Source organism: Ostrea edulis, chromosome 9 (genome assembly GCF_947568905.1).
Source record: "Ostrea edulis chromosome 9, xbOstEdul1.1, whole genome shotgun sequence".
Lineage (NCBI taxonomy): Eukaryota > Metazoa > Mollusca > Bivalvia > Ostreida > Ostreidae > Ostrea > Ostrea edulis.
This window is the reverse complement of record NC_079172.1, coordinates 40737130-40754330: the sequence shown is the minus strand read 5'-3', so window position 1 is coordinate 40754330 and position 17201 is coordinate 40737130. Positions and strand designations below refer to the sequence as shown.

General features: G+C 34.3%; 1 protein-coding gene across 1 annotated transcript in view; it reads left to right on the top strand.

Annotated features, from left to right (window-relative positions):
- The window catches only part of LOC125660373 (uncharacterized), a 250437-nt gene that overhangs the window by 176656 nt on the left and 56580 nt on the right, over nt 1-17201 (top strand). The window contains exons 6-9 of the mRNA XM_056149213.1: nt 2509-2699; nt 5146-5847; nt 9437-9683; nt 15796-15950. Coding sequence (XP_056005188.1) covers nt 2509-2699; nt 5146-5847; nt 9437-9683; nt 15796-15950 — 1295 coding nt within the window. The remainder of the gene's footprint in view (nt 1-2508; nt 2700-5145; nt 5848-9436; nt 9684-15795; nt 15951-17201) is intronic.

The following is a 17201-nucleotide window of genomic DNA, read 5'->3' as shown; positions in this document are numbered from 1 at the left end:
AACAAGTGCATGTATGATTTTACAAACACTCATGATTGATAATGTTTCCAAGGTTACGGTCCAGTGTTGTGCACATTGTCAAGATATGAACTATGCTACATGTTGTATATACAATACAGATATGTTTCATTTTTGTGTCAGATCATCAACTTCTCTCTGGATTTCTCAAAATAAACTTAATATGTTGAAACTTGGACTTAAGTCTGAGATTTTGCTCAAATTTTCAATGCTTGAATAAAAGAAAACTCAGACTTAAGTTTGAGATTTTTTTTGAGAAATCCAAGCCTGTCCTCCATTTTGTCTAGTAATTTGGTCACACATTGTTGAAGTGTATACGTGGATAATTCCCAGTTAGCTGCATGGCTATCCGAGTATACGTAGATAATTCCCAGTTAGCCGCAGGCTATCCGAGTATACGTAGATAATTCCCAGTTAGCCGCAGGCTATCCGAGTATACGTAGATAATTCCCAGTTAGCCGCAGGCTATCCGAGCAAAAAAACTGCATTTTTTAGGGGATGTGTGTGTGTTTTGTCAGATGCAGAAGAAATGGTTTTAATGGTTTGCGAGGAAGGGGGATATAATAAATATCGAACACCTTGAGACTTCTTCATAATTGTTTTATCTTTTTCACCAACTACGACTCGCATGGAGGCATAATTAAACAGGAAGCAAGGTTACAATTAACAAAATTATAAATCTGGCTGTATTAGGTTCGTCATGTTAAGTAACTGATGCTAACCACCAACTGCGGTCACTGTGATAGTGTTGGATAGGTCAATCATTGTGATAGTGTTGGATAGGTCAATCACTGTGATAGTGTTAGATAGGTCAATCATTGTGATAGTGTTAGATAGGTCAATCATTGTGATAGTGTTAGATAGGTCAATCATTGTGATAGTGTTAGATAGGTCAATCACTGTGATAGTGTTAGATAGATCAATCACTGTGGTAGTGTTAGATAGGTCAATCATTGTGGTAGTGTTAGATAGGTCAATCATTGTGTTAGTGTTAGATAGGTCAATCACTGTGATAGTGTTAGATAGGTCAATCATTGTGATAGTGTTAGATAGGTCAATCATTGTGATAGTGTTAGATAGGTCAATCATTGTGATAGTGTTAGATAGGTCAATCACTGTGATAGTGTTAGATAGGTCAATCACTGGATAGTGTTAGATAGGTCAATCACTGTGATAGTGTTAGATAGGTTGTGGTTTACTAAACAATTGAGAATTACCCAACATTTATTATATTAACCTCTGAAGTCAACAACATTTAGATTAACCTTGCCTGAAGTCAACATTAAGTTATCATTCCATTTTGTCAACAAAAACAACTATATGTTGTCCCCATTCTGTCATTCGCTAAATCCCAGGACTGGGCTGTAATCTGTTTGTTCTAATAAGCATGAGTAATTGGCCTTCGATCATATGATTGGTTGAGTTTAATTTGGTTGATATCTAGAGTTAGGGCTGGTAATGATGTATTTATGTTGATTTGTTGCGGAAAGCAAAGGGAAATTTATCAAAGCCAATCCAAATGTAAATACTAGATTAATGGGCACAAAAAGACAAATTTTATCTGATAAGCTGTGATCTGTTGAAGACTTGTCATAAAAAAAAATCCACATTTAATCTGATGTGGATCTAGGAATTATACTATTTTGTGTGGATTTTGGATCATGGCTGACATGACAAAATGCATTAGTGAAAATTTCAGTGAATGTTTAAATTGTGAAGTAGGGTATGATTCAATTTAAGAATATGGTGCATATTAAAGGGACTGATTCACGATTTTACCCAAAATTTTGTTTTTCCCTTTTAATGAACAAAATCTACTGTCTAATGTGTTTGAAAGATTTCACATGAAAATTAAGGTTATACATCATCACAGAAACTCATTTTAGAGAGTTTCTTATATGTTTTGTAAACAAAGATTGCAGTATGCTATTGTTTACGAAATTTTCAAAAGAAATGGATATCGATCAAAGTATTATTATATCTTTCATATTTCAAGCATTTTTGAGGTGAAATGTGTCATCTAAAAGTTAAAATTTGTGACTATGCAAAATTAAGATGCATTATATTACAAAATCAATATTTCACTTGTTTGTTTGTTTACATAAAAAGACTCGAGTCTTTGTTTACATAACACATATTTAAGGCTAAAATATTGCTTTCATTCTTGCATTCAGAAGGTCAAAATTTTGGCTGTCAACATTAAATGAGTTATATTTCTAATGTTTAACATCAAAAATGAAAAATATTTTTATCAAAAATCGTGAACCAGTCCCTTTAAAATACCAGAATTCAGGGTATATTTGAACTTTTAATTTTTTACTTGAATATGCTGCAAAAAGATAAAATTTAGAGGTTTTTGGGATTGTAATAATATTGTTCAGATACATCAAGGAAGTTATTATGACTGAAGATATCAAAAATGGATATTAGATTTGATGGAATCATGGTTAATTTATTAATTAGTAATTAGTTTCATTTTTTTTCCCTCAGACAAATCAAATCTTGAAGAGGCAGAAAGGACTTTGTATGCCCTGAAGAAATTAGCTGCCAATAAGGAGTGTGTGATATCGCTTTTGGATGGACTAACAAATTACATTAGAATTGTGTTAACACTGACAGACAACTCCGAGTGCCCGTCAGTAGAGAAGGCCATTAACGAGCTACTTAATCAAATCTTGCAGGTAATACACAATTGATGAGGATATTTAACTTCATTCTGTGGAGTACAGAATAATTTGGAGCTAGGACTGGATTGTAATCAGATTTTAGTGATAGATTTACTGAATAATTTACACTTCTCAACATAAATTAGATTTGCTAGTACATTAGTGCTTGGTATGCAGATAGCTTTGTATTGCTGTAACAGTAGTGCATGTAGATTTCCAGCCTCGAACGTTGTGTTGTAAAATTCATATACAGCGTTGTGCCTATCAATATTTCACGATCATTAACTCTAACTAAAACAATATGTCATGCCATGTAATGAAATTTTCATAGGTACTGTAATTGACTGTTAAATAGTATTGATAGGTACATGGTGTCCATTGCATCGCTACAGAAATGTTATAAGTACATCTTGACCTACATTGTGTAACTGATGGTATTAATTATATAGAAATCCCAACAGACTTACTTATCCGTAATAGTACACCTATATATCCCAGATTTTTAGTAAGTTTTTTCCCATGGAAGTGGTGAGAATTTTCAATGATAAAATAGTTGATGATGTGTACTTTTTCACAGCAAAATGTTTTCACCTGATTTTTTTCTGTCTCATTATTTCTGTGCTGTAGATTGATCAATGAATCCCCCCCCCCTTTTTTTTAAATACAATTGATTGATGTTGCATAATTAAATTTTATATAAAAGAAAGGCACAGGAAATGTGAGAACAAACTTAAGTATTGTTTTGTAACATAAAAATAAAAACCTTGCAAATTTTACTTCAGATGTACAGTACAAGTACATCAATGTACTAAGTCATCTGAATTAGTTTATTTCAAATGTTATCATTAAATTTAAAAGTTGAAATCTTATGTTAATTTTAATTTATTGAGCCAAAGCTCAAGTGAGCTTTTCTTATCACATTTTGTATCCGTCTGTCTCTCCATCTGTAAACTTTTAATATTTTGGGCTTCTTCTCCATAACTGTTAGGTCAATTTCAATCAAACTTGCTTTAAAGCATCGTTGGGTAAAGGGGATTCAAGTGTGTTCAAATGAAGGGCCATGCCTCCTTTAAAGGGAGATAATCACAAAAATGCAAAATTAGGGTGGTGTCATTTAAAAATCTTTTTCTCAAGTACCACTGGGCCAGATAAGTTGAAATTTACATGAAAACTTCCTGTTAAAGTGCACATTCAAGTTTGTTCAAATCATGGCCCCGGGGGTAGGTTGGGGCCACAATAGGTGATCTAAGGTTTACATGCTGATATATAGGGAAAATCATTAAAAATCTTCTAAGAACCATTGCACTGGAAAAGTTGAAATTTACATGAAAGCTTCCTGACATAGAGTAGATTTAAGGTTCTTAAAATCATGATTCCTGAGGGTAGAATGGGACTACAACAGAGTATCAAAGTTTTATATGCAGATACATAGGGAAAGCCTTTTAAAAATATCTCTTAAACTATTTAAGCTAGGTCTTTTATATTTTGTTTGTGACAAGACCTTTCATGTTATGCAATGATGTATGATCTTGTGACTTGACCTGAAAGTTTTACCTACTTTTGAAAAAAACATTTGACCTATTCAGTATGTCTTGAACTATTTTGAAAAGGTAGATCTTTCATACCTTGTATATATGTTTCTTGTGGCAAAACCTTTCATATATTGACATTTAGCTTTGTGACCTTGAACTTGGAATTTGACCTACTTTTAAGAAAAACATAGCCTATAAGATATATCTGAATCTATTTTAGGTAAGGCTTTCATATTTTGTATAGATTCTTTATTGCAAGACCTTGTGACTCAATGGTATTTGATCTTTTGACCATGGAGTCTGACCTAGGTACTTTCAAAAAACCCTAACCTATTGAATATCTCCTGAACTATGTAAGGTAAGGCTTTCAAATTTATTTATAGATTCTTTATGGCAAGATTTTGTTATTCTGAGGCCTTGACCTGAAAGTTTGACAAACTTTTAATAAAAATCTGACCTATTCAATATCTTCCAAACAATATAAAAATTTTCATATTTTTGATATAGATTTCTTATGGGAAAAATTCATTTCATATCATGATCTATGACCTTAAGACCTTTGTCTTATCCAGAACAGCAAGGTCATGTTAGTCATATTGGTGTTGAGGCATCTCTGTGTTTTGTGAATTTACTTTCATTTATGTTGTGATCCTTTGGGGCCATAATATGGAATCAAAACTTTTCTTGGGAACAAAGATTAATTAAAGAAAATCTTTCAAAAATCACAACAGCTCAACAACGGCAGGGTCATTGTCACTCAGGTGAGTGATGTGGCCCATGAGCTTCTTGTATGATTAATTGTTTAACTGGATTGAATTTAATAGATTTCAATTCTGTAACAAGTTTTTCATTGTCCGGCTGCATGTTTACGATACACAAATATTCATTAATGAAAACGCCTTCTCAAATCCCCAATAATTTTTTTTCAGACATGTTATGAACAACTGCAGCTGACTGCGGATCCAGATGAGAAATATGAATTCTTTATTCAGCTTTCCAAACTCCTTACCGCTTCCCTGGAACTTCTGCGTGGCGGTCAGTCGCTACACTTCACTGCTCTTAGTATTGTTAACAGGATCATTGACATGTGTATTGTTCACAAAAACTATGAAATTCCATCAGCCATATCTCACAGTACAATGCGAGAATATCTGGATCAGGGTAGCTCGGACACTTTACAAAAGAGTCCCAAGCATGCTGGGAATAATGTGTCCAAACATGAAGAAAGCAGCTGTGGTGCGGGCACCGCATTTAAACGGCCCTTTGCTAACTTCCAGAAAAGCGGAAATCATGAAGTTCACTGTGATAAAACTGATGATGGTGCTGACATGGGACGAGCGAACCTCTTTCCTCAGATTAGTTTTTCCCCATTAGAAATCTTGACTTCCTATAACCCTAGTCAGATTCTTAGCATTTTGCATAATAGTATCACCATGCACAAGCGCATTATTGGGACGCGACAGAAATGTACGCCCAGCACGCGACTTCGGACTTGTACTCATCACTGTTTACAGATTCTCAGTGCTCGGATTTTAGTCGTGATGAGCCACGGATCGTATGTTCAGCTTAGGATTATAGCAGATGGACACATTAAAACACTCGTGGAAGCTTTGGACCCTAATCACGATCCAGTAAGTGTAATGTAATAAGAGGCATTAATATGATACTAAATTTGTTATGTAATGAAAGGCATTAATATAATACTAAATTTGTTATGTAATGAAAGGCATCAATATTTAACAAAATTTGTCATGTAATGAAAGGCATTAATATTTAACAAAATTTGTCATATAATGAAAGGCATTAATATAATACTGAATTTGTCATGTAATGAAAGGCATTAATATAGGTAATACTAAATTTGTCATGTAATGAAAGGCATTAATATAATACCAGGGTTTGACACTAAGGCACGTCCAACCGACTGAGTCTACTAAATTATAGGTCTGGTCGGGTAAAATGTTGATTTACTAGTCCGACTGGTCGGGTTGAAAAAATAAACATGAAACTTTACTTCAAACCATAAGATATTTTATTCTTAACTAAAAAAGAATAACTGTAAAGAGATTGCGAGCAATTTTTTTTCCGCATGATGACACAATACCTATTTTTAGTTCTAATAAATAAGTAGTGGTTGGAAGTGATGTTTTACGACATCTACTCGATGCTAATATGTGTAAAGTTGTTTTAGATGAATTTATTTTCATTTAAAAACAAAAAACCATGCGGTTTATTTGAATCAAATATAAGAAAGTGTTTATCAAATTAATAAATTATGTCGTAAACAGCCATTTTTCGGTGTGACATATGTGAGGGAATGTCTCTATATTCAAATACGACTTCTCATCATCAAGGAAAGATGTCCCAAGAGAAAAAAAGGAAAATGTTGGGAAGAAACAAAGCAGGGCTTATGAAATAGAGATTTTAAAAAAAATCCGATTGGGGTCATTTTATTTTAAATGGGCTAGAGAATTTCCGTGCCGGGTAGAATTTAAAGAAACAGAAAATGTGTTTGAAAATGAAAGCATTAAATTATATGACAAGACTAAAGCTCTATTTTTGAGATAATTAAATGTTTTAGTTCAAACTTAATGTTTGTCATTTGAATTAAGTATTAAAATATGGAGAAACTATCAGTTTTATATGGAAAATTGGTCAGGGCTAGTGGATGCATGTATGTCATGCAGGTCTAATAAAAATCATCTGAAGTAGCCCGACTTGTCAAGTGCTCAAAAAAGTAAATGTCAAACCCTGAATACTGAATTTGTCATGTAATGAAAGGCATTAATATAATACTAAATTTGTCATGTAATGAAAGGCATTAATATAATACTAAATTTGTCATGTAATGAAAGGCATTAATATAATACTAAATTTGTCATGTAATGAAAGGCATTAATATAATACTAAATTTGTCATGTAATGAAAGGCATTAATAGTAATACTAAAACTGTATTGTAGTGCCTTACATAACAGGGTTTAAGTTTATATATTGACATTTGATGACTATAATGCAGTAAGCACTATCATACTATAACAGAGCCGTTTTGGAACTTTTAAAATGCAGCTTTCATGAGGGATGCAATACATTGTCAATTTCAGTAATAACACAACTAACTATCTCAATACATGTCAATGTGCACGTGTGTCCTTCCGTTTGTATGTGTGTGGACATGAGGTTAAGGCCAGCATTTAAGTTTCTTCTCCCTTGATATGGTCAGTGGAATATACACAAAACTTACACATATGACACATCTTGGGATGCTTTGGTCCGACTGCTGTGTTTGAGTGACATACATTTCGTGCTTCACTGACGGTGATCAAGGAGAATGTTTACCTCTCTTCTCATCTTAAGGCGATTACAATAGAACTCTAAGCTCTGTTAGGAATCAAATAAGAGTAATGGCCAGGGAAGTTTACGGAACATATGCTGGATAAAAGCATCATAATTAATGAACAGTATTTTAAGGTCAGAAGGTTGTCATTATTAATTAACATTATTTCAATGTCTGACGATTGTAAATAATTAACAATATTTCAATGTTTGATGATTGTAATTGATTAACATTATTTTAATGTCTGACGAATGTAATTGATTAACATTATTTTAATGTCTGACAATGATAATTAATTAATGTTTAGTTATTTTAATATCTGACAATATTAATTGTACAGTGCTCCCTCGATATATTGCCACCGCTTATTGCCTGAAAATCCTAAAGAACAGATTTCTCCCCATGTTAACACCCCCGTTATAATGCCAAACCCGCAAAATGCCATATGGCACTGATTTTCACAAACAAATGGTCAAATTTTATAGACTTTATCCTCAATAATAAAACCAATACGCCGGTTTCGAGATACATCCGAGTTATTTCCCTTTGAGAACTCTCGTACATAGTAAGGCGCGAAAGAATTTGTTTACATGCGGGAGTGGGACAGATATTTATCACAGCGTAAGTGAATGTACTCATTAAGTTTCTCATATGCTGTTTGATAACCCGAATTCGACTGATACACAAACTAAGTAAGTGATAAGTATTTAGGAGTAATTAAATACATAGAATTCTTATCCTATCACGTTATATCGCTGGTCATAAGTACCATATCCAAGATATTTCTTGCAAATATGACATTGTTTGTATGTTTCCACTTCGGTAAAACATTTCTTTCGATAGTATTTTGTATTTCCCACATTTACATATTTAAAGAGAAGCCGCTTTTAATACATTTCATCGTCTTTTTCGCTGGCTGTATATCCACTCTGTCCCACTTAGGCATTCAAAGTTCCACTAAATGCACCTCCTCTACAGAAGAGTTCGTATCTCGAAACTGGCGTATTACACAAGACCTGTCAGTAATCACATATGTACTTTAAGAGTTAAGTGTGACAGTGTGGACAAGGTATTCTGATTATAAATAATTTCTGAATTAAACTCAAGATAATCTAATGATTAGGCAGAATGGAGCGGAAATAAATGTACAGAATTGAATTTCTTTTGACTGCTCAGTGAATTGTCTGTAATGGTGAATTTGTTATATTGCCACCCCTGCTTTATTGCCCAAATTGGTCTGGAACAAAAGTTGGCAATATTTTGAGGGAGCACTGTAATTAATCAACAGTGTTTTAATGTCTAACTATGAGGATTGCATAGTATAGGTGAGAGAAGCCAGTGACGACCTCATTGTTTTTTGTGTCAGAAATCATTGATTTCATTAGGACTGAATAAGTCCAAATGTGCAACAGGTGTCCATGCAGACTTAGAGAGGATGTAATGTTAAAACTTCTGTGATTGGTCAGACTGGTAATTCGTCAGACTTAGAGAGGATGTAATGTTAAAACTTCTGTGATTGGTCGTGCTTGGTAAACAGGGAAAATGAATACCTGGACTGCATTTAATGCATTATGTCATGTGACCTATGTTTTTCATTTGTTGTGGGGTTTTTTTTTTTATCGAAATATAATATTTTTACATGTACATATAGGACTTTTTAACCTTGAAAAAAAAAATTTCAATAATTACCAAGAACAAGACTGAAATATGCTTAGTATGTTTGTGAAATAATTATTATTCAAGGAAGTAATGTATGTATACATGTAAATGAATGAACAGAAATGCACACTAGAGGAATGGAGTCTGCAACCATAAGCTGAAAAGGTTGCAAAATGTCAGATATGACAAGCAGAGTTTGACTGACTGTCTATGAATGATTTTGCAGCACCTACTGTGTCTTCTGCTGCAAGCCTTGGCTTCCATCGCCCTGAACCCCCACCACCACCAGGCCCTGAATGATGCGGACATCTCCGACATGTTGATGCAGCTCCTGTTGCCATCCGACGAATGGTACTACACTAACCACAGTACAAAGTACGCCAAGTACATCAAGTATCACGCGGCCCGGATCCTGGTCTATATGGGACTGCTTCACAAACTCGGGGGGCGTGTTGACCTCTTCGACAGAAAGTGTAAGTTATCTGCATTTTATACTGTTGGGCTGCTGTGTATGTAAGACGGGAGGTTATTCGGGTTAAGATTATAGATTCTACTTTTGCATAAAAAAAAAGTGGTATCTACCTGTGACAAGTTTACAGTATGATTGATACAAAACATGTGGCTTAAATTCATTGATATGCAACTAGATCCCCCACAATGAAAATTCTGTGTAACTGTAAAAGGATGACTTTGTATAAACTGGACTAGGTCCACTCAGTGCCGTGTGTCACTGGACTAGGTCCACTCAGTGCCATGTGTCATGGAATCATAGCCCTTTCTGTGCAGCATGAATTACTGACATCTAACTTTACAAACTGAAAACTTCAAAAGTGTAAGCTCTAGAATCCACGTGAATTTTTTATTTCATTTATACTTAACAATATTGATTCATATGATGTGATTTATGGTGTACTTTAAACAACATTTTAAATGACATATATTCTAAGATAAGTAACTTTGTAACAAGCATAGTAATATTGGCAATAGGATCTGGGGATTTGCAAACAAAGCTTTAGGGATCCCCCCCTCCCTTTCCCTCTAACCTAGCAATAAAAAGGGAGATAATTCCTGTCAGCAAACATTTAAAAGTTTTCATGTTTTGCAAAAACAACACTTTACCACCTGATTGGCTGTATCTGACAAAGTGGAGAAAAATAATGTATTCTAAATTTAATAAATTTTTCTTGACTCTGCCAGACCAACTTCAACATAAGACACTCAGTCTCTCTTTGATAGAAATACTAAAAGGCTTGTCAAAATGTTCGAGTGAAAAGGTTATGGCATATTCTGCAGCTACTTGATGTAAAATAAGATGTCTTTTGTTCCAGAAAAATTTTGTTTTGGTGATGTACTGTAGATCCAGTGGGTGTACTTGATATCAAATCAATAGACTTCCCTGATGTATGTACTGTAACCATATGTACAGTGTATCAAGGGTGCAGTCAGTCTTCGTGTTTGAGGGTTTCTCATTTGCAGCTCTTTCATATTAAGTTAGTAGTATTAGGTATGTATAATGTAATTGACACTCACAATTTGATTTGATCTGAAAATAGAATTATTCATGTTGAAGGCCCCTTGGTGTTGAGTTCAGACTTTATATATGTTTAACATGTAACTTGGAAATCAGACACTGTGGGCCTCATCAATTTTTATGAGTATCAAATTTCATGGACAAAAACTACATGCCGTTTCATTGATAAGTAATTGTGTGGGGAGCTCCTCTATGTACCTCTTATAAACAAATGTATTTTGTGGAGTGCTTGATTTGTAGGTCTAGCTGGCAAATAACAAATGAAATTGGAAGTTAGTAAAAAAACAAAACCCTGAAACTACTATGTTTACTGGTATATTAGTATTACACTAGTGAAGTACTGTATGTTGACCGGTATATTAGTATTACACTAGTGAAGTACTGTATGTTGACCGGTATATTAGTATTACACTAGTGAAGTACTGTATGTTGACCGGTATATTAGTATTACACTAGTGAAGTACTGTATGTTGACCGGTATATTAGTTTTACACTAGTGAAGTACTGTATGTTGACCGGTATATTAGTATTACACTAGTGAAGTACTGTATGTTGACCGGTATATTAGTATTACACTAGTGAAGTACTGTATGTTGACCGGTATATTAGTTTTACACTAGTGAAGTACTGTATGTTGACCGGTATATTAGTATTACACTAGTGAAGTACTGTATGTTGACCGGTATATTAGTTTTACACTAGTGAAGTACTGTATGTTGACCGGTATATTAGTATTACACTAGTGAAGTACTGTATGTTGACCGGTATATTAGTTTTACACTAGTGAAGTACTGTATGTTGACCGGTATATTAGTATTACACTAGTGAAGTACTGTATGTTGACCGGTATATTAGTATTACACTAGTGAAGTACTGTATGTTGACCGGTATATTAGTATTACACTAGTGAAGTACTGTATGTTGACCGGTATATTAGTATTACACTAGTGAAGTACTGTATGTTGACCGGTATATTAGTATTACACTAGTGAAGTACTGTATGTTGACCGGTATATTAGTATTACACTAGTGAAGTACTGTATGTTGACCGGTATATTAGTTTTACACTAGTGAAGTACTGTATGTTGACCGGTATATTAGTATTACACTAGTGAAGTACTGTATGTTGACCGGTATATTAGTATTACACTAGTGAAGTACTGTATGTTGACCGGTATATTAGTATTACACTAGTGAAGTACTGCATGTTGTACTATATTTAGCATGTTGAAAATTTGGCAAATTCAGAACTATTTGACATAAGATTTATAGTGCTTGTTCCGTGTTTGATAATTGAGTTAAAATGAAGATTTTCTTGTTTCTCTGTTAAAGGGGTTAGAATATGAACTCGGCTAAAATAAGTACGATCTGTATGATAGTGAATGTACTATAATAATTAAGGACTTCAAAGCAAGATAAGGAATTGTTCACTAACATAAACAGAGATGTGAAACAGAATAACAAAGCTTAGCAAGATATTCCCAGATGTGGTTAACATTGAATTACAAAATGACAACAGTGCTCTATTGATCAGAGCAAATGGCTACTGAGAGATGTCGACCCCATGTGAACCCACGTCTGGCCTGGGATTTATCAAGGGTCATTGCCAGGACTGGAACGGTAGACTCTGGATAAATACATTATAATGACACAATTAACCTCCGACCTTGGCAAATAAAAAAAGGAAGCTGATGGCTCAGTTGTGTTAAAGTGTCTTGGTAAATATGATGCTGTTCAATCCACAGATTATTGTTGTGGCCCTCACCAGGGCCATTATGGGAATTGTGTACTGAGATTGTGGTAGTGGAATGCACCTTACCCAGAGGGACATATACTCTGTCCATCCACATCCAATATCATGAAGAGATACTCAAAGATCAGACAGCCATCTGATTTACGAGTCCAGGGAATTGTAACCTCGAAATTAGATATTTGTAAACAAACTGCAGAAAGGTGTAGGGAATTCTAGGACATCAGTATTGATTGATTTGTTAATTGCACAATTTGTAGCATATGCAAGCAATTACTATCATTTGAAGAAAACAAATATTTGTAGTTATATTTGCATTATCAGCCTGACAGCTGATTGGTTGCGAAGAGAAAACACACTTTCAACGGTTTTTATGACTACCGCTCAATCAAAGACATGGAGTACCTTTTGCCCAGATAAAAGGTGTGATCAGATGAAAAACATTTATTAAAAGTAGAGTGAAATTATTGGTGTAGAGATAAGAGAACTTTGCACTGCTTCATGGAAACCGAGCATTGATTGGACTGCAGCATGGATAGGGTCGCCAATGTCTTCGTAATCAAAAAGTGCATAGATATTGACTGACATCCTGAAAAATTCAATCAATAAATATGAAATTCTAATATTTTAAAATTTGTTCTTTTAAGTACTGGAAATGCAACATAAATCAATATTTACTGATTATTGATAGTAAAATCGTTATTTGGTGTCGTGAAGCTTAATCAGTGTCATCAGGTCTTGCTCTTACCTATAATATGACATCCTTACTGAGATTCTGACACATTCTGATATCAACCGAAAGGAAAATTGAACGTTTTTTCATTTCTACTCACAATTCATTCGGAGAAGGGATATTGTAAGGGGGTCATTCATGTGTGGAAGAGTGCCTGTGTTTGTGTAACATTGGGGTTGTAGACACTTTGCAGGCCACATTATTTGCTCGATTGATTTGATTTTTCACATATAGCTTTGTTATCAAGAGAGGAAGAGTAGTTTTGATTTTGGAGTCCAAAGGTCAAGGTCATTATGGGACTTGTAGACACTCATTGTGGATGGATATGCCCCCATTTCCCTTCTATATTTGAAACAGCCTGGCTTTAGATGGCAACAAAATTATTTTTAGCCTAAGTGAAATATATCTCTTATTAACAGTCACTTGAAGTTTTATATTTAAGCTGCATGAGGGTTGTCCAGAAAGTTTGTGGACACTTTAGACATTAGATTTTTGATTCATTATCAGTACTTAACTGATGAAGCTGCGTAGTGAGAACTTTAGAGAAGTTGTTATGTCTTGCAGTCTAATCATTATATAGAACAGGGGAAAATATTCAAAATATATAGATATAGGGTTCACAGAGCACTGTGTGATTTCAAAGTTGTCATGTGATCAATTTTATAGTAATTTTCTTGTAAAATCATTAATGTGAATGAAAGAATGACTCTTGTGTTAGGGTATTGATCAAACATGTTGTCAATGAGTAGTTATGTGGAATTTCCAGATGCTTGAGTCAATTTAATGGTTGCTATTTGGCAAAAGATTTTAGGAGGGGTCATGTCATAAAATGAATACCAATACTAAATAACTAATGATGCTATATCATATATTGGACGAGTCAGAAAGAGAATATCTTACTTGTCTTCCGAGATTGTACTCTCAGACTCTGGGAAAACATAAACAAGGAAATATGACAGTGTGCACTGATGTATCAAACTTTTCTACACATGCAAATGAATCTGCTTTTTATTTTGATATATGTACATTTCCAAAAATTTTGCCTTTGATAATCTCTACAAATTGTAAAGATAGCCATTTCCTCATGAATGTGTTGATGTTGTGAACAATGTGTGTGTGAGTATTGATAAATGTAGTATGTCTAATTCAATGACTGGTAATTTCAAGAGAATGAAAGTAGAATATAAATGGAAAAAAATAGAATTTCATTTCTGAAAATACACGTGCGTATGAACTGCAACACTTCATGCTGGCATTCTTCATGAAGCACATGAGTCTCATTGTACACATGGTGCACAACAGAGGAAATTGTGATCTACACAAATAAACATCAGAAATTTGTTTTTAAGAAAATTAAATACTGAAAGTATCCAGATGAGAGGATGGTTTAGTGCCGTATAGTGGGTTTATTATGAGAGGATGGTGTAGTACGGTATAGCGGGTTTACTCCGCCGGTCTAAAATTTGGCGATTTGCTGGCTCAAAGGTATGCTAATAATTTTAGTGTAATAAATTTTGGTGGACAGGGAAGAGTTGTCTCTTTTTCACAAACTGAAGTCGCAATGGGGTGCATATTTGGTGAGTGAAATTTTGGCGGAAAGCTATCTAACTGCTAAAATAAGCCAAAATTATAACCCCGCGAAAAAAAATCCGCTATACGGTATTTGGTGCACCGAATTTAGACATTTTCGCCATTTGCCACTTTAAGATGTCTCACTACACCTTGAAAGAGTTTCTCAAATCAGCACAAAATTATTTGATTATGAAGGATATGATGATTTGTAATAAGTACTTATGTCAAAAAGGCAGGAAAATTGCAATTCAGAAAAAAGATATAATTTTCAAAAAATTATTTCAATGAATATGAACAAAAGACACTGGCGGATTTGAACTCAGGATCTGCAGGTCAGCAACCCAATACTTCATCCACTGATCTACGATGATAGACAAACAAACCGATCAATACAAAATAATTTCACCAAACATTTAAATCGCCATCTTGTGACATCATAATGTGGTAAATAGCATATCAATGTGACAGTAGAATGAGCTACCTTAACTGTACTGCATTCTTGCTTAACTCTCTATACAGAGTGATGGAACCTTATCATCATAGAGAAGTCGCAAGTTCACACAAAATATATCTCATATACTTTTAAAGCAAAACATGATAGTTTATTTACTACATAAACATGGTTAATCTGTGTTTGTAATTTAATAAAGTAAAAGATGCAAGCTCTTCTTATCCTCTATTGCATGAGTGCGTGTGTAAGCAGTAAATAAATTGTCATTTGCAAGATTATTTAGTGTTACATTAAAATTAACAAGGTTTCCCTGATGGAAAGTTATTGCTTTTGTAAATCATTTTCTTAAACAGTTGCAAAAGTGATGTCTGACTGAGAAATCAGACTAGGGGAGATAATAGAAATAAAATATCAGGACATTAAACTGATTTAACGTCGTCTCCTATGTTTGATCTTAGCTACTTTACTTGACTATTGCTGGTGTAAGCTTTCAGTGATGTCTGTAGATATTGTGACACCTAAGATCATCTTGTTCTTTTCTTTATCAGTATTTATGGATACAGACACCAACTCCCACCTACAAGTTCACTCCCCTGAGGACAGTTTTATTGAGCTGATGGCTATAGGGAGAGTGGTCATGTGGAACGAGAACCATCACCTGCAGGCTGCTTCACTGGAGGGGCTAGTGGCAGAACTCATAGAGGTACATAGCAAAATAAACATTCCATAGGACTGCTTACAGAGATGCACCAACTCGTAAATAGCAAAATAAATATTCTATAGGACTAGAGGTGCACCGACTCGTAAATAGCAAAATAAACATTCCATAGATACACCGACTCGTAAATAGCAAAATAAATATTCCATAGATACACCGACTCGTAAATAGCAAAATAAATATTTCATAGATACACCGACTCGTAAATAGCAAAATAAATATTCCATAGGACTAGAGATACACTGACTCGTAAATAGCAAAATAAATATTCCATATGTCTTGCTTACAAGAAGCTCATAATTTGTAGAAGTAACATTTCAGATTTTTATGGTTTAATACAAAAGATTACATGGTACTCACTTGGTGTTTAATTGATATGAATGAAAATGCGTATAGTTTATAAATTGTATATGTTTGATTTTTAAAACTTTGTCCAGATTTTAACAATAAAAGTTTTGGTCAAACTTGCTAGTTTTAAAATGGTGGGGTTAAATGGAGATTTCTTTTCCATTGAATGGATATTTCGGTTGGTCTCTGTTAGATTTACATACATTTATCAGATCTGTAGAATCGTCAGGTACATTCCTGATGTTGCTAATAAGAGAACCCATTTCCAGCAGTCTGTAGGGTAAGACATCGAAACACTTAGTGTAGCAGGGCCCCAACCAGAGCATTGTGCACTTTTATCCACTCATCATTATCACAGACGGAGTTCATGTTAGGAGAAAAAACTCGTAACAGATGTGTTTTGTTACAGCAGCTAAAAATCACAGAATAAAAATACTGGGAAACTCCAATATTTCTGTTAGGCAACAAAGAAAAAGAAAATAATAAATCAAATAAAAATGCAAAGAAAGACAATTCAAACTGAAGAAAAATCTATTGGAGAGGCAGGAGTGTGTACGTTATATTTAGTGAAATAAAAACGTCCGAGGAAATAGTGGGACGTATATGATGGTGAGATCTGATAAGAGAGTTGTCCGAGGAAATAGGGGGAGGTACTGTGGAAGCATCATTGTTCGTGGAAGATTGATGTTCGAGGATTTCGTGGGTCACTCTTACACACGAATTTACGTGTCCACCAACATTTTTTAAACCAAGTAGGGTTATCTTTCCTAGTGACAACGTATCACTTACCCACAAAATCACGTCCCCACGAACCAGCAAAATTTTGCTTACCCAATGAACTTTGGCCCCCACGAATGAAAATGATTCCTCATTATGTGATGGTGACAT